Raw genomic sequence first — 22,343 nt, 5'->3', positions numbered from 1 at the left:
CCTTCCTTGGAGGTTTTTAAGCAGAGGTTGGATGGCCATCTGCTTTAGCTGAGATGCCTGTGTTGCAGGGGGTTGGACTAGATGACCCAAGGGATCCCTTCCAGCTCTATGATTCTTACCACAGATAAAATGGTCTGTATGTTTGCTGTGAAGGTGCTATGAGGGAGAACTAAATATTGTTGTGTTGTAATAAATAGATTTGCTGGACATGGGGGACAACAGAGTGTTCAAGGTAGGGTCTTCCCCTGGCTTAAAGGGGCTATATATTCCCCACAGCCAACCTTGGAGAATAAGCAGAGTGTGGCGTGCACTGGAAAAAATGACAGAGGTGGTGGATCAAGCCCATCATTTCCAGTTCAGTGGGAGGGCTTTCCACAGAGAAGGTTCTGTGTTCAACCCCTGGCATTTTCAGGTAGGTCTGAGAATCTCCCTATGAATGAAACCTTATGGAACCACTGTCAGGCAATGAATGAGCTATATGGACCAACAGCCTGACTTGGCAAATGGCACATTCCTATGGCTGGAATCTTACCTGTGACAATGTGTAATGTATATGGCTGTCTCTTCCCACATGGCTTTAATGTCCTTTAGTTTGGATAATATCTCGTGTTTCTTTTCCTCGTTGGTGCACTGAAGAAGAGCGTCAGCCTTCATGAGAACCAAGTCCATCTTCAGCCGGCCCTCAGGTTCCAACGCACATATTTTCTGTTAGGAAGAATCATACATTAAAATTAAACCACAAATAGGTTTTTTTTAAAGGGGACTTAGGAGCATTGCAAACCCCATTCTACCTTTCATAGGGAGACTTGGGACCAGAGGGCCCTTAGAGAAAGCAGAAGCCAGGAGATCCAGGCTAGGTCGCAAAACTATCAGCTTCGGGAAGCATCGCTCAGCATATGGTTACCAAACGTCCCCGTTTCCCAGATTTACAAATCTGTCCCGGGACAAAAATCCATCCCCGGAATGTCCCCGGATTTCATTTAATTTCCCTGGATTTATATTTTAAGTGTTGCAGATTTATTAGTAGGGAATGAATGTTGCGTGATTGTTTCAATGGCACAAGACACATCATATGGGGACTTCTGGCGAGGCAAAATGGCAGGTGCCACGGCAGCGAGCAGCTCCTGAAGCCAGCCAGATCCAACTGCGCTACCAGGCTGGCTCCGGGCTGCTGAGACTGCCGCTGCTGCCGCCTCTGCCAAGGGGGAACTGGGGACGCCTGGCGCATCAACTGGGGGAACCGCTGACCCCCCCCATGACCCAAACTGAGCCGGGACCAAGAGTGCCCGGCCACCCAGCTGACTGCCCAGCAGCGCTCTGGGGCTAGGAAAACCCCGGAGCTGACGTAGGGAGAAGAGGGAGAGGAGAAGGAGAAGGGAGAGAGAGAAAGAGGAAGGAGAATAAAGAGGGGAGCCCCGACCTTTCTGCTTTGCTGCCGCTGAAGAGGAGAGGTAGGAGAGTACTGGGAGGGCAGGGACACATGGCCGAGCCCATGCCCAACCCGAGCCTACTCCAAGGCGGCTAGCGCTCTAAGAGAGCAGGCCGGGGTCTAGAGGAAGGCCATGTGACAGAGGAGACCACAGAAGAGAATATATTACTTCTTTAGTGCCCCCGGATTCTTTGAAAAAAAAATCTGGTAACCTTATCTGGTAACCCTAAAGAACTGCTGAGATACTTGCCCCTCAGGCCTGTGTGCCCTCAGGGAAGGCAGAAGAGGTGACTTCGTGGTGCTAGTGCCATCAGCCCCTGAAGGACGCCTGAGGCTATTTTGTACTATTTGTTTTGAAAATTGTAAACCACCATGTGTGCGCCTTGGCAGGAAGTTGGTATATATAAACGCAATCAACCTACCAAATGAAAATAATATTAAAAAATAAATCAATATCCAAGCAGGCCCGAAGCTGCAACACAACCCTGTGGCAGGCTTCCAGGGAGCTGGCTGTTAATTGTCTTGATCCAATTATTGCTATGCATGAATCAGGCTTCCACAGGCTGATCCACAAATACAAGGGCACAAGGAAGCCAAATGATGTGGGGGGACATCCTCCCCCCATTTTTTTTTAATGCCTGTAGGGTAGCAGAACTTGTGAGGTGATGGCTGGGTACGCACTGTACATTTAAAGCACATTTAATATGCATTACTTGCCCCCCCAAAGCATCATGGGAACTGTGCTATGTTAAGGGCACCAGGAATTGTAGCATTGTGAGGGATAAACTACAATTCCCGGCATTCTTTGTGGGGAGTTGATGTCCTTTAAATGTATGGTGTGCATGCAACCTAAGGCCCCATCTGCACCATGCTTTTAAAGTCACTTTAAACAGCCATCTGCTTATATACATTATTTACACAATGGGCCTTGCGTGATTGGCTACTTCAGGGCTACACCTGTGGGCCAATCAGGTTGTGGATTGACTTCTGCCTGCAGCCTGATTGGCTGCTCCTACGGGCCAATCAGGTTGCAGATTCACTTCTACCAGCCGCCTGATTGGCTGCTTCTGCAGGCCAATCAGGTTGCGGATTCACTTCCACCTGGAGTTGGATTGGATAGCTCCTGCAGACCAATCAGACTGCTGATTCTGAATCCTATTGTTCTAGGATTCAGCTCAGTACATAACAGGTGCTGATTGTCATTAGATCCCCATTCCCATCACAGAGCTGCAAGTCCCAGAGCTACTTAACAATGAATCCCACTTCATTGGGAATTGTAGCTCAGGAGAGAATCAGAGCATATGAGGATAGAATGTGATAATTGCCGCACTTATCTGATAGCCACATGGCCATGATGTCTAAATTAAACCTTAGGTTGCATCTCCCCGTAAACCAGGGTGTGTTTCTATAGAACTAATTAAAATTCCCAGGAGCCAATCCCAGAATATAAACTGCACTAGGTAACAAAAGGAAGATCTATAAATAAATCTGAAGCCAGGTTTCAGAACTCATTAGTGCTCGCAGTAATGGGAAGGTGCATAAGTGTTCTGGAGAAAATCTGTTGCAAATATGACATTCTCGTTTTTCATGCTTTAAAAAAAAAAAACCACACACACCCAAAAAATACTAATCTCTGCTTTCGTTGGCTGAAGATTTCATTAACAGATTAATGGAACATAAATCATATAAATCAAGTATGACTATAAACTGCCCAGCTCAGAAACAGCAACTTTGGAGCCAAGTTATTTAAAAAGCCAACAGCCAACGAGATTGAGACATTAGCAAGACTAATTTCTGTATGTAACGATGACTGCAGATATGAATTAACCATTAGCTAATTTAATCATTTAATAGGAGAAAAAGACAGGGCACAGAGGATTGGATTGTGATTAAATCAGAAGGATGTGCCATAGCTTTTGCTTTCAGATGCCTACAGCCAGGGCTTTTTTATGAGCTGGAATTCACCAAAAATTAGTTCTGGCACCTCTCAGGGGCGTGCCATTGATATTATAAGAGAGCAAGGGTGAGTTCTGGCACCTTTTTCTAGAAAAATACCACTGGGGAGCACATCTAGAGCAGGAAGATCTCAATGTCAGGGCAGGTTCAGATGGTAATCACAGCAGTAACACTATTACATCTGGAAAAATGTCTGAAAGAAAGCAGTTCTGTGTGTGTGTCTGTACCTCTGTGTCTCTTAGCCTGGCCTCCAGGGCAGACCTAGGTCCCTTGGTGTTATCATTGATCCGCAGTCTCTCCTGAATGGTCTTCATCCAATCTACTGCCTTCTCCACGCTGCTGTCAAATTCATCCTGTGGCTGCTGGGTCATTGCATTAGATGAAACTACAGGAGAGAGAGGAGTTCGAACAAGCTTACTTTCCTGAGGCATTACTCTAGTGCAGAACCACTTTGCACTAAGGATACTCAATGGATTTCAGTCCTTTTTTAAAAGCCAAGCAACCTGCTACACGCTTCCTGGACTGATATGCAAATTGGAACGCAGTTCAGTTCTCTGCATTCTGTGATGTGGCCGCCTCCTTTAAAAAGGCATATTTGGGAAAACAAATTGCATACAAAATGTGCATGGGGGGGCATATGCTAAAAAAATGCACTTTTTGTAAAATAAACTCGCAGTTGGATATAGAAACAGGATGGGACCGATTTACCAGTGAGAAGGGGACATGAAATAGGCTGATTGTTCCATCTCTGCTTGGGACACTGTGGTATGTGGATGGTGGGAAATAAAAACCAATAAGCACTACATACTTCCAGTTCCTTGCTCTTTGCTGATTCCAAAACAGGATTTCTGTAGCTTCTCCTAAAATTTGCAAATGTGCCAATTATCTGCACCATTTGTGCACCTCCATACCAGGGGGGAATGCTTTCTGCTCATGCCTACTGTAATATGGTATGCCGTTTTGAACCAGGGCCATGTCTGAACCAAGTTCACATGCAAATTGACATTGCACCTCTGAATACCCGTTGCAAACTGCAGGCAGGTGAGAGTGCTGTTTTGCTCATGTCCAGCTTGCAGGCTATCCATGGGCTTCTGGCCAGCCACTGTGAGATCAGGATGCTGGACTTTTGGGGCTATTGGCCTGATCCAGCAGGGCTTGCCTCATGCTCTTATGCCTTCTCTCTGCTCGGCTGGCATGCCCCAAACTTTCAGTTGCAAGGCTTTGTTACAACTAATGTCCTCTGGGCACGTAAGTCTTTCAAACCTGTCACACAAGGTGAAACTTGCCTTCAAGTGGGCAGGGTTCATCTAGGGACAGGGTATATTTCCTCATAGCAAAGAACAAAGGAAAATAGTTTTGAGTGGTGAATATCTAACCTGCCTCCAAGAAGCCTCCACACTGATGGGAATCTGCAATTGCCCAAGCTTCGCTGTGTCAGCTGAAGAATTGTACTGGGCCAGGGAGGTGATCAATGCCTCTTTACGAGAGGGGGTGGATCCTGCCTGTTTGAAGGAGGCAGTGGTAAAACCACTCCTTAAGAAACCTTCCCTGGATTCAGAAAACCTAACTAACTACTGGCCACAGGTAGGTAGCCGTGTTGTTCTGACGTAGTCGAAACAAAATTTTAAAATTCCTTCCAGTAGCACCTTAGAGACCAACTAAGTTTGCCATTGGTATGAGCTTTTGTGTGCATGCACACTTCTTCAGATACATCTGTAGATACATTGTGTGCATGCGCACGAAAGCTCATACAAACGGCAAACTTAGTTGGTCTCTAAGCTGCTACTGGAAGGAATTTTTTTATTTTTTAATTACTGGCCAGTTACTAATATCCCTTTGCTGAGCAAGGTTCTGGAGCGAGTGGTCGCAGACCAGATCCAGGCGCTTTTGGAAGAAACTGATTTTCTGGATCCATTTCAATCGGGGTTTAGGCCCAGTTTTGGCACAGAGACTGCTTTGGTTGCTCCTCCCCCCATCAGATTTGGCTCTCTATTTGCCAGTGAGAGTGAGCACAACTGCATTATGTCTAAGAAGAGCCCTACAGAGCTGAGCTAAAATGAAGTTCAAAACCGGAAAGAAAGAGAAAACAAAAAACGGCTAGGGCCACCACTATTTCTATCCAAATCCCCACCCTGAATTTTCAAATAACTTTGTGTCCCTCCTTCTATGGAGGGCAATATATCTCTCTGGCACTAATTCTAAGCATTAGCTTCCTTCCAGAGATATTGACTGTCTGTTAAGGACTATTAATCAGTAATCTCCAATGGTTACAGGTGTTGGTCTGCTGTAGTCGAAACAAAATAAAAAAATTCCTTCCAGTAGCACCTGAGAGACCAAATAAGTGTGCATGCACACGAAAGCTCATACCAATGACAAACTTAGTGGGTGGCGCTGTGGGTTAAACCACAGAGCCTAGGGCTTGCCGATCAGAAGGTCAGTGGTTCGAATCCCCACGACGGGGTGAGCTCCTGTTGCTCGGTCCCAGCTCCTGCCAACCTAGCAGTTCGAAAGCACGGCAAAGTGCAAGTAGATAAATAAACAGCGGGAAGGTAAACGGCGTTTCCGTGTGCTGCTCTGGTTCTCCAGAAGTGGCTTTGTCATGCTGGCCACATGACCTGGAAGCTGTACGCCGGCTCCCTCGGCCAATAACGCAAGATGGACGCCGCAACCCCAGAGTCGGTCATGACTGGACCTAATGGTCAGGGGTCCCTTTACCTTTAAGGTGCTACTGGAAGGAATTTCCCTAATGATGGAAAGCCAGCAGCTTCCGCAATACCTTTGACTGCTAGAGCAAGGGATTCTTAAGCATTTTAATCTTGCACACAGACAAGCGGGGGTGGCTAATAGCTAATCACCTAATTGGCGGTGACAGTGAGCCCCCCACCCCCACCCCATGAACTTGGCACTGTTTGCAAACCCAGCTTGCAGAAGAATGACTGGGAGCTCACTTTCAGCTCCCAAACGTCCCTTTGGAGCCCCGTTCCTCATTGCTCCTCACCTGACACCACACATGATGTTGGGTACGGGGCAGGTGACTTTGGGGGAAATAGCCTTGCAGGCAAGGTTTGGCTTCTGTTGGGCCTAGTAAAGGCCACTTGGCTGGATGTTCTGTGTCTGCTATAGGATGGTTTGGGAAGGTAACAAGAAATGTATCAGAAAATGCTTTGGAAAAAGTGAACATTGTCCTGATCAACAGAGAAGCGAAATTCCATCAAATTTAGAACTACCAGCATCACTTCATTTTGTGATGTCTTTAAACGATTGCAGAATCTCTTTGTTAATTCAGCAGTTTCTCCTGACAGTAAAGACATCTGGGGAGGAAGGCTCAAGTCTGAGGCCTGATCCCATGACCTTCAATCTAAGCCCCACTATTCAAGCATGTTTGTTTGTTTGCTTGCTTTTCTTTATCTATTTATACCTTGCCTTTTCACACCGCAATCCTGGAATCCCAAGAATTGTAGAGTTGGAAGGGACCATGGGGGTCATCTAGTCCAACCCCCTGTAATGCAGGAATCTCTTGCCCTGTGTGGGGCTTGAACCCATGGCCCAGAGATTCTGAGTATCATGCTCTACCAACTGAGCTATTCACAGTCCTTACGGGACTCAAGGTGGTATACAGATAAGAATAAGGACCACTATAAACATAGAAAAAGCAACTATTAAAAAAAAGACACTGATAGAATCAAAGCTACATACATGAATATATTAACACAATACCAATAATTACAATGAAAACAACACAACACCAGCCCTTTCATTAAAAGTGGTCAGTTCCCCAAAGCCAGCAGGTTTTTGCCTGCTGGTGGAAAGACAGCAAGAAGTGAGCCAGTCTAGCTTTCCTAAGGAGGGAGTTCAAAATCTAGGAGCCATAACCAAAAAGACTCTGGACAGTTGTAAGTACAGCTGTCCATAGGATCTGTATAAGGCCATAAAGACTTCATGATATATTCTGTGGGACCAGGTCTAGATTCACATTTGAGGGTCCGCTGGGCAAAGGTTCCTCTGTCCCTTTGCCTGTCAGTGGGCCCTGTCCGGCTTATCTGGCGGTGGGGGCAGAGTGCCCAGCAGCACCGCAGAGCTGGGGCTAGAAATTCCCAGAATGCATCAGCAGCAGGCCTTGGCAGATGTGAAAGCATCCCAGATGCAAATGTCAGCAGGGCACACAGGAGCTTAATGGAATTATTTGTGCTTGTTTCACTTCCCAGTTACTCTATATACAACTGTAAAAAAAAAAAAGGAGAATAACTATTTATCTGTTTGGCTTTCTACTTCATGTTTGAGTTTTTTTCTTCTTCCCCCTGTCTCAAAGTGTCCTATTTTTAGCTCTGTGAATATACTGCTCAGACAGACACACAGTTTTAAGCATGTTCCACCCCCAGTTGCCTTTTCCTTTCTGAGAAAAACAGAGATCTTATCAGAGACGTTTCCCCCTTCCCCCATCACAAAGCACCATGGGCTACCCCAATGCTTTCATCATCTCAAGCACTAGATGCTACAAAAATTATTGGAGAAGCACAAGCCCAGCTCAGAGGCTTACATTTCCAGTTAATGGTGACTTAATTTAAATGACTAATCTTAGCAAAGTGAACTCCAGGAAGTAGCTACGAGCAACGACTGCACAGCTACCGAAACAGCTACCCAAACAAACAGAAGCCTTATTTGCAATCCAGCCTATGATCCTGATTTGTGATCCTAGCTTGCAGGCAAGCTCTAACCATGGTTTACTGTTCAGACAAACTAGAAAACTATGGTTTGTCACAAATAAGGTTAGGAAATCAAGAATTATGGCATGCGGCCAGGGGAGGGTAGAGGTTGTACGAGGGTGTGTGATTCTTTGACGCTTGTTCACATAACGGCAAAAGATCTCAAGAGGCCAGGATATCAGGAGATCCATTCTGCACAAAGAGGGAATATATAGGTCCTTAAAATGCTACCATTCTATGATTCAATAGTGCTGTCTCTGTTGCCTTTTCAGTGCTTATGGAATACCTTTGAAACTAATATCTTTCATATTTTCTTTCATATCTTTCATATTTTTCATATTTAATATCTTTCATATTTTGTTATTTATCAATGTCTGTTTTGTTCAATTCTATTTTCTTTGTTTGTACATATAATGTGTAGATCATGTTGAATCCTAAATGATTATAATTTTATATATGATTTATTATTATCAATTTTTTCCTTTTTTTCTTTTTTCCCTTTTACTTTTCTTTCCTTTGTGTTTTTTCCCCCTCTTTCTGTTCATGTTATTGTTGATGTTTTGATTTGTAATGTTGTTCATATTTAAATAAAAAATTGAATTTAAAAAAAAGAAAAGAAACTAATATCTTTCCCTGTCTGCATCTGAACTGGAATTGTTTTAAAGGTTTTTTTTTAAATCATTTTATTGCTTATTGTTTGCTGACTCATTTGGATGAAAGAGCAGGATATAAATTCAAATAACAACCACAGAAAGGTATTTAAAATTGTTTATGCAGAAGTAGGGAGGAAACCCAGTCCAAATATGCATTATACAGTCATACCTTGGATCCCGAACGCCTTGGTACTCGGACATTTTGGTTCCTGAATGCTGCAAACCCGGAAGTGATTGTTCCGGTTTGCGAACTATTTTTGGAAGCCGAACGTCTGATGGGGCTTCTGCGGCTTCTGATTGGCTGCAGGAGCTTCCTGCAGCCAATGAGAAGCCGCACTTTGGTTTCTGAACATTTTGGAAGTCGAATGGAGTTCCGGAATGGATTCCATTCGACTTCCAAAGGTATGACTGTACTCAGAAATCTTTGTTATCCAAGGCACTGCAAAATCCAGAGCAGTGTTTTCTTCTGTTTTAAGTATACCATTTAATTATATTGACACTGGAACAAGTGATTCTTGAGAAGGTGCGCTGACACCTTCATTGTCAATATTTGTCATGCAATCCTGAGAACCTTGCAAAACGTCACTGCTGGTGTTCTGTGTATTTGGGGGAGTTATTTTTGTGTCTATATTGTCTTATTACCTAAGCGTAGAGGTGGATTTGTTTTGGGCTGCTCATTAACGCAGGAGAAAGTAGACATGAAGGGGCGGTTGGGTGTTTTAATCATTTCAAATGGAATCCTGTATTCAGAAGCTTAAACGAGCTTGGAACAAGCTAACCACTTTGTATTTAAAAGGGGAATGTTAAAACTCTGCTAAGTTATAGAACTTGCTAGCGCAACTCAGGAAGGACTTCTCCTGCCTCCCTGAACATTCCCACAAGTTGTATGTACTGTACATATTTGCATTTCCAAAGGCCAGTGAAACTGATGCAAACAAAATACCTACATTTCGATCTATCAACATGGCTTTACCAAATAAAGATGGGATGGCCCAACCAAAGCCTGTCACATGTCAGTTTTGCTGGTGCTCAGTCATGTTAATCCTGCTTTTTGCTGACTTTCAGAAAGAATGCACGAAACTGTGCACATTGTACACATTTCTGCCCTTTCCCCCCGAAATACACATTTTGTATGCTTTTTAAAACGTCACATATTTACAGTTGCACTTCTGTGATCTGAAATTGCATTTCAAAATCTAGAGAAGTGCTCAGTCTGAGAAAGAATGGCAATGCTTCAGAATGTGTTTCCTAATCCACTCTTTGTTACCAAAGCTGTTCAGATGAAAAGCAAAACAAAAACGGGCTTCTGAAAATACCTGGCACTCCTTTTTTAAATACACATTTAAGCCAAACATCTATACTGTACAAGGCTCCTAAATAGCTCCGGCATGTCTCAGATTACCCCACATTCCTCACCTGACTGCCATCCAAAACCCAATTCTTATCCAAATATAAAAAACATGGAGATAAGAAATGCTGCAGGAAATTGACATTGGTCCCCGTTTGAGATAATGGGTCGCTGCCAACCAAATTTTACCCACTGAAATCAATGGACATGGCTAACCTGGGCCTAATGACTTTAAATAGGTCTACACTGAGTAAACCTTAGCTGGAGATATCCTGGCATTTTCCAGCATTACAACGTTTTCAGAGCGTTTTCCATTTGGAAATGATCAGCGTTCTGAGTTTCCTTTGGAGAAAGCTACTCAAAATATGCTGGAGTGCGATAAATGTTATACACAGGTGACAGCTTGGAACTTGCCGATGTCCATAGGATTGTCTGGATCAAATGATCTGAGATAATTATCACACTTGTTAGTACTAATCTAGATAATAAGAACTTTGAGGCTGCTTGGATGACATAGGAATGCTGCTCCTTCCTTTAGGCACCCTTTCATTTCGGAGTGAACTTGCTGATTCCTGTCCAATTGTGCTTGATATATGGAAGAGGCTCCTTTAAGGTGGGGGAACCTAGCCCAACACTCTAACCACTACACAGCACTGCCTCCACTACTGCACACTTCCTTGAAATGCTTGCCTGGAGGAAACGGCGGGGGTAAAAATGCCAAGCAGCGCCTTATAGAGGAGCTGAGTCGAAAACGGATGTCCGATGCAAAATGCCCAGAAACTCTATGCATATGCATGCTATTTATTTACATTCATCTTGAGATTTCTATTCTGTTCTTTAAGCACATATTCTGTTCCTTAAGTGCAGAGCAGCTTGCAACAATTTAAAATGGCAATGTCGTGAAATGCAACAAAAACACAACCATCAAACAGTTAAAAAAATACAGAGAAGGCACAGACCGCAGCTAAACATTGCATTAAAAAACAACAACAACAGCAGATACTTAGCAGAAGAAAGCCTTCTGAATAACCATGCCTTTTGTAATCTGAAAAAGACAGCCACAGGTTATCTGTATTGCGCAGACCCTCCCTTTACAGACATCCAGCTCGTAAAAAAAAAGGGGGGGGGGCATTTTGCTAGTTCTTTCAGAACTGCCAGAAAATATTACATGGAACTTACCTTCAACTTTCAGGCAATAATCCTTAGCAGGTGTCTGGTGAAACAGCCCAAATCTATGAAGCCAGCTTCACTTCCCTGAAATAAGAGTTATATTATCAATATCTCAAAGGACAGAAGAGCTCTTGCACTGATGTTTACCTGGTATCACCGGATTGAATTGGCTCCTCTCCTACTGCAGACAGCAATCAAGATTCAGAGCACTTCAAAACTAGGGGCATGCATCTGCTAACACTGGGCAAAAACTGCATTTCAAAGGACGGTTGACTTGGTGACCTGTCTGCCTGATCAGTCAGTCTGTCACCCTGAAGTTACCTGCTACCTGCTGAGAGGTCACTTCAAGGCCCCCATGCTCCCTTCTTAGGGTTCTTTATCTTTAAATCAGACTTTGACTGGACAGCTCCTCAAAAAAAGGATGTCTTCAAATAGAGGACTGTCTTCTGGCAGCTGTTAAAACAGAGCCTCGTCCTCTCAAATGCAGGACACCCAACCACCCTAAATACAGATTAAGTTTCGTTTTAATATTGCTTAGAAAACCCGCGGGGAACTGCAACACCAGACAATCTCATAGATTACTTTCATCTCGGGGATTTCCCCAACGCATTAAGTGATTGAAAAGAATGGCTGTTGCTGTTATTGCTTTTACAATGCACGCCGGTTACTCTTTCCTATATGATAGCCACAAATCCTGTTTTAACATTTCAGCAGCACTGGTTAGCTTTGATAAGACCAGCAAAGCGATGTCGTAAAAGTTAAGGTTACTAGTACACAAATTCCCCTTTCCCCTAAAAATGGAGGGAAAAAAATATTGGACAATGGCAGTTAAGTTACAAGGGGTGGAATTAAAACACTGCAGTTTGCCAGGTGGAAATATCCCCCCTCTGCTCCCATGCACACTGTTCTGGGGGGTCTTCCTACCTACCCAACTCCAGCCAATTTCAGGCTTCTGCTGGCGCAGCTCCTTAGTTGAATCCCGCCCACAACATTTTTAATTGAGTGATCCTTGTTGCATCGTAACAATTACTCAAAGCTACGCCTAATGCTGGGATTCGACAGCATTAATATAACAGGGCACAGCAATTCAAGGGCGCAACATGGGAGTCACTAGGATTGGTATGCACAACTTTTTTACTTGTAAACTGCTTACAGGGTTTTGCTACAATCGAGCAGCATATAAATTAAGGTAAAGCAAATAAAAGCAAATAGGTGTAAGCTCTGTTTATCCTTTTCCATGCTATAATAAATAAATAATAAACCTTTATTGTCACTACACCACCTGAAATTAAACGAGCCCCCCCCCCCCACATACACTCAGTTTTGGAAAGACTGTTCAAGAAGGATACTGACAAGCTGGAATGTGTCCAGAGGAGGGCAACCAAAATGGTCAAAGGCCTGGAAACGATCGATGCCTTATGAGGAAAGGCTTAGGGAGCTGGGTATGTTTAGCCTGGAGAAGAGAAGGTTAAGGGGTGATATGATAGCCATGTTCAAATATATAAAAGGATGTCATATAAAGGAGAGAGAAAGGTTGTTTTCTGCTGCTGCAGAGAAGCGGACATGGAGCAATGGATCCAAACTACAAGAAAGAAGATTCCACCTAAACATTAGGAAGAACTTCCTGACAGTAAGAGCTGTTCGACAGTGGAACTTGCTGCCAAGGAGTGTGGTGGAGTCTCCTTCGTTAAGCAGAGGCTTGACAGTTTCTGTCAGGAATGCTTTGATGGTGTTTCCTGCTTGGCAGGGGGTTGGACTGGATGGCCCTTGTGGTCTCTTCCAACTCTATGATTCTATGATTGTTCACACTGTGTGCTTGTCAGAAGTCAATTGCACCACTATTCCCCCCCCCCCCCATTCAGCAGCCCAACAGGCCATGGATAAAAACTGTTCTTTAACCTGTTGGTGCGGCTGACTATACTTCTGTACCTCCTGCCCAAAGGTAGGAGATTAAAGAGGTGCTGGCCGGGGTGTGAGTTGTCCCTGAGAATTTTCCTCGCTCTCCTGAGGCAGCGGTCTCCTGCGATGTCATCTAGAAAACTCAGGGGACAGCCCATGATATCATGTGCTGTATTCACCACCCTCTGTAGGGACTTACTGTCCGTGGCTGTCAAACCAGAGTACCACACTGTAATACAGTATGAAAGGACACTTTCTATTGTTGACCGGTAGAAAGAGATCATCAATTTTTGTTTGACATTGTTCTTATGCAAGACCCTGAGGAAACGGAATCTCTGTTGGGCCTTCCTACTGTTGTGGCTGAATTCACCAGCCTACGTGCAAAAAGTTAAAAACTACTCCTCTTTTGAGTGTACTTTTTGCAAACCTTAATAACAGATCACCTGGCAAACCAGCAGGGGGCTTTGTGGCAAAGCTTACCGTAATTGTTTTTGAAGTTAGAAATTAATTGCAACTCCTGCAGGATGCCCCGTTCCAAAAGAAGTTGACAAGCACAATCATATCCGTAATGGCGTGGTAGCAGCATTAATTGCAGGATGAAGGCACAACTATGCTAATGCTGTTCTTGTTTGCACCGCGAGAAAACTTATTAGAAAAGACTATCTGATCAAAATCGCTCCGGGCACCAACATTTTGGAAGGATCTCAAAGCCATGTGCTCCAGGATAATTAAAACTGCTCCTAGATGATCCAGCCATTCAGCTCCTTTTCATAACAGCATCGGCCCTGAGTGCTTCATATTGCAAAACAACCCGGACAAAAAGCAAATACCAGTTATGCAAAGGCTTGCCTGAATCTGAGAAGACCGACCAACAACTCCATCTCCACGCTGCTCTCCCTTCAGAAAGCAAATCAACTGTTACAAACCCCAGATAAGTTTTTGAACCGCAGAACACAGTTTTGGAATTGAGTAAAATAGGCTGTTTTCTTGCATGACTCATTTTTGCCTGGACTTCTGCAGTTTTCCATAAATTAGTCACCCACCCTCCCGCTGAGCATATATGCCAGGCATCGTGGGTCAGAGGCACAGACAACATCTGCTTTCAATCCCTGAAAGTATTTCCTTCTCAGCCAATTGGTACATTCATTTCCGCAAGGACGCTGGAGTATCATAGGAACATAGGAATCTGCCTTCCACCAAGTCAGACCTTGGTCCACCTAACTCAAGTCTAGTCTACAGAAGCCTTTCTCAACCTTTGGGTCCCCAGAAGTTGTTGGACTACAACTCCCATCATCCCTGTGCTGCTAGCTAAGGATGGGAGTTGTAACAACATCTGGGGACCCAAGGTTTTAAAAGGCTGGGTTGTAGAGACTGGAAGTATCCTCATCTCCATTTCAAGGTTCGTTTCGCTCATGCTGGAGGGGAGGAGCAAAGCAGGAGTGATCCAGCAGTACAACAAATCAGGAACACCGATTCATTGTGATGTGCAAATTAAGAGCCTTGATATAGTATAGTTATGACATGTTTTTATAAATCTCCCTTGACTGAGGAGATATGGAAACGTAAGTTCAAATCCCCACTCAAACAACGAAGCCAATTAAGTGGGCTTGGGCTCATTCAATTTAACCTGCTCGGCGGGATTGTGCAGCTAAAATGCTGCTCTAGGTAAAGGTAAAGGTTAAGGGGGCTCATATCACTCTATAGGCCGAGGGAGCCAGCATTTGTCCACAGACAGCTTCCGGGTCATGTGGCCAGCATGACAAAGCTGCTTCTGGCGAACCAGAGCAGCACACGGAAACACTGTTTACCTTCCTGCCGGAGCGGTCCCTATTTATCTACTTGCACTTTGACGTGCTTTCGAACTGCTAGGTGGGCAGGAGCTGGGACCAAGCAACGGGAGCTCACCCCATTGCAGGGATTCGAACCGCCGACCTTCTGATCAGCAAGCCCTAGACTCTGTGGTTTAACCCACAGCGCCACCTGGGTCCCAGAAAGAAGCTCTGAGCTTCTTCATATTGAAGAACAGGACACAACTGTAGCAAGTCATAAATTCAATAGGATTTGGAGAACTCACCACCAGACATGATGTGGAGAATTCACAATTAGGATTTGGAGAACCCATCTCTGTTTCAAATACTGTACAAAACAAAAAGTTGTCCTCTGAAGTTAGAGTGAAACTTAACTTTCTTTGTGCATTTTTTTTTGCAAGTAGTAGATAGAGGTGGAAGAGGATGGGAGAAATGACGAAGAAACAGAAAGGAAGTTGTGAGTAAGAGGGGAGGAGGGGGGAAGCCCAACTGAGATCAGTGTATAGAACAGGAATTAAAAGAAGATGCTTTATGAAGGAAAGGGCTGAGACTTAGAAGCTATGCTACAGATGCAGAAGATCCCAGTTTTAATCACTGGTCTCTTCTCTTCAAAGGAGCAGAGCTTGAGAAGACCCTTCATGAGATCAGGAGACCTACTGTCAAGTTAAGGAATCCCAGGGTTGGGGAAACTGTGCCCTTCCACGTGTTGGCATACAACGTCTCCCATCACCCCTGACCACTAGCCATGTTGGCTGGAGCTGATGGAAGCTGGAGTCCATCTACATCTGGATTGCCAGAGGTTCTGTGTCCCTGCAGTAGACAATGCTGAGCTAGGTACTGGTCTGACTCTGTATAAGGCAACTTCATATTGCTAGTCAACCATGACACCCATGACTATTTTTCCAGGGATTGAGGCAATGAGAGCTTTCCTTTTCTTTATGTATTTTTGTTAAGCAGTATATATAATATTTTATTTTTATTTTATTTTTATTTTTTATAATTTATTATTTATACCCCGCCCACCTGGCTGGGTTTCCCCAGCCACTCTGGGCGGCTCCCAACAGAAATATTAAAATACACTAATTTTTTAAAGATTAAAAGCTTCCCTAAACAGGGCTGCCTTCAGATGTCCTCTAAAAGTCTGGTAGTTGTTTTTCTTTTTGACATCTGGTGGGAGGGTGTTCCACAGGGCGGGTGCTACTACCGAGAAGGCCCTCTGCCTGGTTCCCTGTTACTTGGCTTCTCGCAGTGAGGGAACCGCCAAAAGGCCCTCAGCGCTGGACCTCAGTGTCCGGGCAGAGCGATGGAGGTGGAAACGCTCCTTCAGGTATACTGGACCGAGGCCGTTTAGGGCTTTAAAGGTCAGCACCAACACTTGTGCTGGGAAACGTACTGGGAGTCAATGCAGGTACTGTATTTCAAGACCGGTGTTATGTGGTCTCGGCGGCTGCTCCCAGTCACCAGTCTAGCTGCCGCATTCTGGATTAATTGTAGTTTCCGGGTGAACTTCATAGAGTGCATTGCAGATGCAGAGGCAGACTTAGGAGAATGCGACTGTCCCACCCGCACTAAGCATCAAACAAAAAGGGCGCCACAACATTTCCCTGGTCCTATCTCTCCCCTATCCCACATGGCAGCTATTTATTTAACAAAAATCAGGTATGCACCTGATGGCGAACGTCACATCTAGTTTGACCTGAAACCTAATATTTTACTTCCTCCTCTTTTAATACTGTCAGCTAGTTCCCATTCATCAGGTGTCTGTCAGATTTTATAAGTTTCAAACATTACTCTTCTGGGCAAGTTAACCGGTTTATTTGATGGTGACCTGGGCTCCACAGAGATTTTCCTCAGGGATTATCTCTATTTAAATCTTATTCGCCTTTTCAACAGAGGCACCCCTGCTGTGTGCCGGCCTTCAGTTGCATAAAGGGATTGCTCTGGAGCCAGACAGTGGCCTGCTCTTCCCCTGTCATCTCTACAGTCATGTGGGAGATGAACAGGAGAAATAGGAATCATTTATTTGCTTGCTTACCATATTTCACAGCATTTATATACCGCTTGATTGTAATAAAACCTCAAAGCAGTTTACAAAAAAATTAAAATAAATAAAGAATAAAATTATCATTGAGGACCAGTTAAAAGCAATGATTTAAAACAGTAAAAAATATAATAATTAAGATCAATGATGAGCTGAAAACCAGATTAAAACATGTGCCGGCATTCTATTTGTCTGGACAGGCTGCTTGCCTAAACAAAGGTGTTTTTGGCAAGCACTGAAAAGAATTCAGCGAAGGTGCCTGCCCTATGTCAATAGGCAGGGAGTTCCAAAGTACATGTGCTGTCACACTGCAAGTTATATTTCTTACAAATATAAGAAGCAAATATTGTGTGGCCAGTTTTGCAGATCGAAGTGATTGAGGAGACATATATGGGGGAAGGAGATTTTCCAAGACTCTGTTTCCTTTAATATATAAAATGGACCCCTCCCAGTTTCTGCCTATTATATTTTTCCCTCTTTCAAAAGTTTCATATGGAGTTTTGTCAAAGCTTAGCCTTTTCATTCGCACAAGGAACCCAGCGGACTGCCTAATACCAGATCACATGAATTGTCTGTGGTGCTGAATGGTAGCAGCCCCTTCAGCTGCCAGGCAAAGTTCTCCCATCAACAGCTTCTCAGAGCTTCCTGCAGCCAATCGGAAGCCATGCCTTGGTTTCCAAATGTGTTGGAAGTCAAACGGACTTCCGGATTGAATTTTGTTTGACTTCTGAGGTGCCACTGTATGGAATTAATAAATGCTACTCATTATAATGCTTGTGCCCCTTTTGTTACAGATTTCTGCATGGCTTGGAACCAGTACTGCTATTTTTATTATATTTGTGTTATTGGCTGCCTTGTGCATCTTTGGGTGGAAAGACAGGATACAAATACAACAAAGCAACAACAAGCAAGCAAATAAACAAATGTTCTCAATGAGAAAGTAGCTCAGAGAGCCAGGGGTGTCAACTTGAATAAAATATTGGGGGGGGGGCAGGTAAGCCCTGCTTCACATAACTGATCACATGACATGGTACACACACACACACACACACACACACACACACACACACACACACATCATTTGAATGACAATGCCTATAAACTTTGAGGGCCTCTTGGCACCCTCAAATATTTTAGGGGGGCCTGAAGACCCTTCTACCCCTAGGAGTTGGCTCCTATGAAGATATTTAAGTGTGCTGGGCTAGTTAAAAAAGCTCTCTTCTTAGCCTAAAAAGCCTTACAGGCACAGAGGAGAGTTGCAGGCTGCCACCCTGAAAACAGACACTAGACGGCAAAGGGCGGCACCAGTTAAGTAGTACTGCAGATTAATTAGTGGACCAAAATAATCCTTTCAGTAACTCCATCACTTTCTGTGTGTTTAATGGAGAAGGTTTCCTTGTCCATCATTCAGCAAATCCAAGAAAAGACCTGATAGGTTTATGGTCAACTGTAGCTAAGCCCACATCTAGCTGCAGAATTACTCCTGGTATGTACAAGGCCTTACCAGGGTGCTACCATAACCCTTCCTACTGCTGCATCTCTCTTTTTCTTTTTTTTGCCTTGGAGGCTCACAGTTCAAGGACAGGTGATGCAGCATTTGCATTGCTCAGAATGAACTACCATAGTTTGGTTAAACAAAGTTCACTGAATTAGTTCAAAAATCCCTGAAAGTAGTTCTCACCATTGCTGGGTCAACTGAAGGTGAATTAAGGCCATGTTCACACCATACATTTAAAGCGTTGTGATATCACTTTGAACAGACATGGCTCCCCCCCCCAAGAATTCTGGGAGCTGTAGTTTGCTAAGGGTGATGAAGGTTGGTGAGAGACCCCTGTTCCTCTCCCAGACCTACAGTTCTCAGAGTGGTTTAACAATTGATCCCTTTTCACTGGGAACTTTGAGATTTGTTATCTCTAATGCCTTGCTATGGGAGAGGATTTGCTGCATGGTTTTAAATTATTTCCTTTTACCATGCAGACTTAAACCTCTAAGTGTGATCACAAAAGGGCGCTCACTGGTAGACTGCTGGGTAATAAATAGTTAAGAATGCTTTTATGCATTGCTAGCATTCAACCTGCTGAGAATGACAGCGCCCAGCTCTGGCACATGAAAAGAAGTGTGTCTGAACATGCACAGAGCACATTTTCCCTTGCCCATGAAAAGGGGTCAATGCTGGCCTGAGTGACGCTGGCCCTTTTCATGTTAGAATTTGGCCACTGCCTAAATCCTCAAGGATTAAGAAAGCAACTTAAGAATATTGCCAGTGCAGAATAATTTCAGGGTGGCGATAACCTTGCAGCTGCCTGACTGTAAGAATTCTCCCTAAGCAGGCTTTTTGAATCATATGTTTATCCCTGCTCATCTCCCTGCTTAAACTGGGATTTGGCACTCCATGAGAAAACAGGCTTCCCTCGAAAGAGGTACCAGTCACGGGATGTTGCCTGGGGACAGAAGACATTTACGATTCATGTGCCTTTGGAGTGAATTTGCTAGCTCCAGGTAGCCACCTGTCAGCAACTCCAGTGCCTGATGGGAAAGATCTGTATATACCATAACAAAGGCAGATTTAAAGAGGGATTTATTTAAAAGAGGATCTAGTGGCTTTGAAGAATGCAATGAAGAGATTTACTACCTTTCCAAATGTACAGTGGAAGAAAGCACAGCAACCCTGGACAATCGGTGTGTGTGTGTGTGTGTGTGTGTGTGTGTGTGTGTGTGTGTGTGTAGCACTGGCAGCTGTTCCAATATTTTTAAGCAACACCATCTCCAAATGACTGCTCCTTACTCTCCCCCCCCCTTCCACAGAGGATATATTTTATTTCTCACTATGTCTGAAAAGGATAAACCGTGGATAGTTAAAACCATAGTTTACTGAAATACACCAAGATCAAATCATGGTTTATGATCCTGATTCGTTCCAATAAAACCTTTAAAGGTTTTAACTACAGTTTCTGATTCAGATGTTAATGGCAAACTGGGGTTAACATAAGAACATAAGAAGAGCCTGCTGGATCAGGCCAACAGCCCATCTAGTCCAGCATCCTGTCTTACAAGGGCCAACCAAATGCTTCTGGGAAACCCACAAGGAGAACCTGAGCTTCTGCAGTTCCCAGCAACTGATATCCAGAAGCATCACCTTCTTCTTTGACTGTGGAGGCAGCGCACAGCCCTCATAGCTAGCAGCTGCTGATAAGTCTTATTCTCCAGCCCACTGCCCAGAAATGCACCAAGCTGTTGGCAGCTACCTTCTTCCTCTGCCAGCACACGGTGGGCTAGCAATTTTCTGTGCAGGCTAATGGCTTTTGTGGAAATTATTTCCAAAGCTGTGAAGGCACAGTCCACACACAACTCCCACGCCAAGCCCTTTGTGCTGAATAAACATAGCGGCGGGCCAAGCTGTCTCCTCCCAAGCTTCACAGGGGTTTTGCCAGCTTGTGTCAAGCAGAACATAGCACAGGCTGTCATCTGCCACCCTCTGCTGCATTACGCCAGGGATGAGAGTGAAAAATGTGTGTCTTCCCAGGGGCCCAAGAGAAACCTGTCGGGTCACATGTGCGATGTAAGCAATGCGACTCCCATTAACCTGCCACTAATTCAACCTGGAGAGAATGGTGTGTTGTGCTTCATTTCTTTTAAGGGCTGTGCTCCTCAGGTTCTCCGCTGAAGTTGCCAGGAAGATAGTTAAGCTGTCAGTTAAAGAGTTGGAAGGAGGCCAGCTCCTCTTAAACCACCAGACACTGATCAGATAGTAATGATTCTCAGTCACCGCTGACCTGACCTGGAGAGACACCAGCCACCCAGGTCTCAAATCTCTTTATTAAAGCTCCGTCGGATCGGTTAGCAGAGTCACCTTTGACTGGTTAGGTACAGGTGCCTACTTGGGAAAAAAAAGTTTAGCGGAACTGTCCCCTTGCCATTCATTCGTTCCAGTAATTACTGGCATTGCAGACTTTAAGTGCTTTAGGTAGTAGATTAATCAACTAAGTGCTAGTTGATTAATTAGCAGGGGTAATTTTAATGGGTTCGGGGAAACAACAACTGGGTCTGAGAGTTAAGGACAGAGTTATCTGGCTGTATTTCAGCATCTGGTTCTTGTTTAAGGCAACTTATACTGCTGTTTATTCATTTCATTTTGAAACACCTCTGCATCCCAGTGGTTACCAATCCCTTTGGGGCTTGGGGGCAGATTTGCAAACTGGAGAAACGGTGGTGGGCAGCAGGATGCACCGTAACCATGCACAAACCATGTGGATGCACGGTACAACCACCAACATACTTCACCAGCTCCCTGATCCTTTCAGCTGAAATTATTTGATTCAAAGACCTTCTCTGCATGTAAGGCAGGTGATCTATCCACTGACATATGCTGCTTAATTGGGGATATTAGGTGCCTCCCCTGATCTCACATCATTGGTGATATGCATTAAATCCTCTATGGTCAATGCTGCTTAACTTATGTTGTTATTGTTGTTTAGTCGTTTAGTCGTGTCCGACTCTTCGTTACCCCATTGACCAGAGCACGCCAGGCACTCCTGTCTTCCACTGCCTCCCGCATGTTGGTAGCTTCGAAAACACTGTCCAAACATCTCGTCCTCTGTCGTCCCCTTCTCCTAGTGCCCTCCATCTTTCCCAACATCAGGGTCTTTTCCAGGGAGTCTTCTCTTCTCATGAGGTGGCCAAAGTATTGGAGCCTCAGCTTCAGGACCTGTCCTTCCAGTGAGCACTCAGGGCTGATTTCCTTCAGAATGGATAGGTTTGATCTTCTTGCAGTCCATGGGACTCTCAAGAGTCTCCTCCAGCACCATAATTCAAAAGCATCAATTCTTCAGCGATCAGCCTTCTTTATGGTCCAGCTCTCACTTCCATAATTTCGTGACTGCTGTCACCATCTGCAGTGATCATGGAACCCAAGAAAGTAAAATCTCTCACTGCCTCCATGCTTAACTTATTCCAGCCTTGTATTTAAGCAGGAGCTTGGCAGCCATAGGCAAGAAGGCACCGCACAGAAGTGAGTAAGCAGGCTGGCACAAAAGACTTCCTCCTGCTATGGGAATGCAGTGGGCAGCAGAATTAGACACAAAGCTCTCTGCCCTTCTTCTGTCATCTTCTAGCAACCTAGGATTTATATTTTTCAGGGTAGTAACTTTTTTTAAAAAAACAACAAGGCTGGTTTTCAGATGAAAAAGCTCAAATCGCCCTTGCCAGCCAAATGGTTGTATTGTTGTGCTGTGAGTTTTATAGGGAAAATGTTGAATTGGGAGCATTTCCAGGGAGGTTGGGGTGGGAACTTTATGCAAACCAGGCCAATTTGCATATGACAGTTTTCATTGTTTTTC

General features: G+C 44.3%; 1 protein-coding gene across 3 annotated transcripts in view; it reads right to left on the bottom strand.

The window, feature by feature from the left end:
- SYNE3 (spectrin repeat containing nuclear envelope family member 3) overlaps positions 1-22,343 on the bottom strand; it is an 88,564-nt gene that overhangs the window by 56,176 nt on the left and 10,045 nt on the right. For 2 of the 3 annotated variants that reach the window (XM_035106636.2, XM_035106607.2), the window contains exons 2-4: positions 11,269-11,343; positions 3,613-3,770; positions 533-705 (exon numbers count right to left, since the gene is read on the bottom strand). In XM_035106636.2, coding sequence (XP_034962527.2) covers positions 533-705; positions 3,613-3,756 — 317 coding nt within the window. In that variant the 5' untranslated portion in view covers positions 3,757-3,770; positions 11,269-11,343. Of the gene's footprint in view, positions 1-532; positions 706-3,612; positions 3,771-11,268; positions 11,344-13,638; positions 14,428-22,343 lie in introns of those variants that run through there. The other variant, XM_035106627.2, reaches the window with a different exon arrangement.

Source organism: Zootoca vivipara, chromosome 1, assembly GCF_963506605.1.
Source record: "Zootoca vivipara chromosome 1, rZooViv1.1, whole genome shotgun sequence".
NCBI lineage: Eukaryota > Metazoa > Chordata > Lepidosauria > Squamata > Lacertidae > Zootoca > Zootoca vivipara.
Note: the sequence above shows the minus strand (reverse complement) of the source record. Positions and strands in the feature narration are given on the sequence as shown.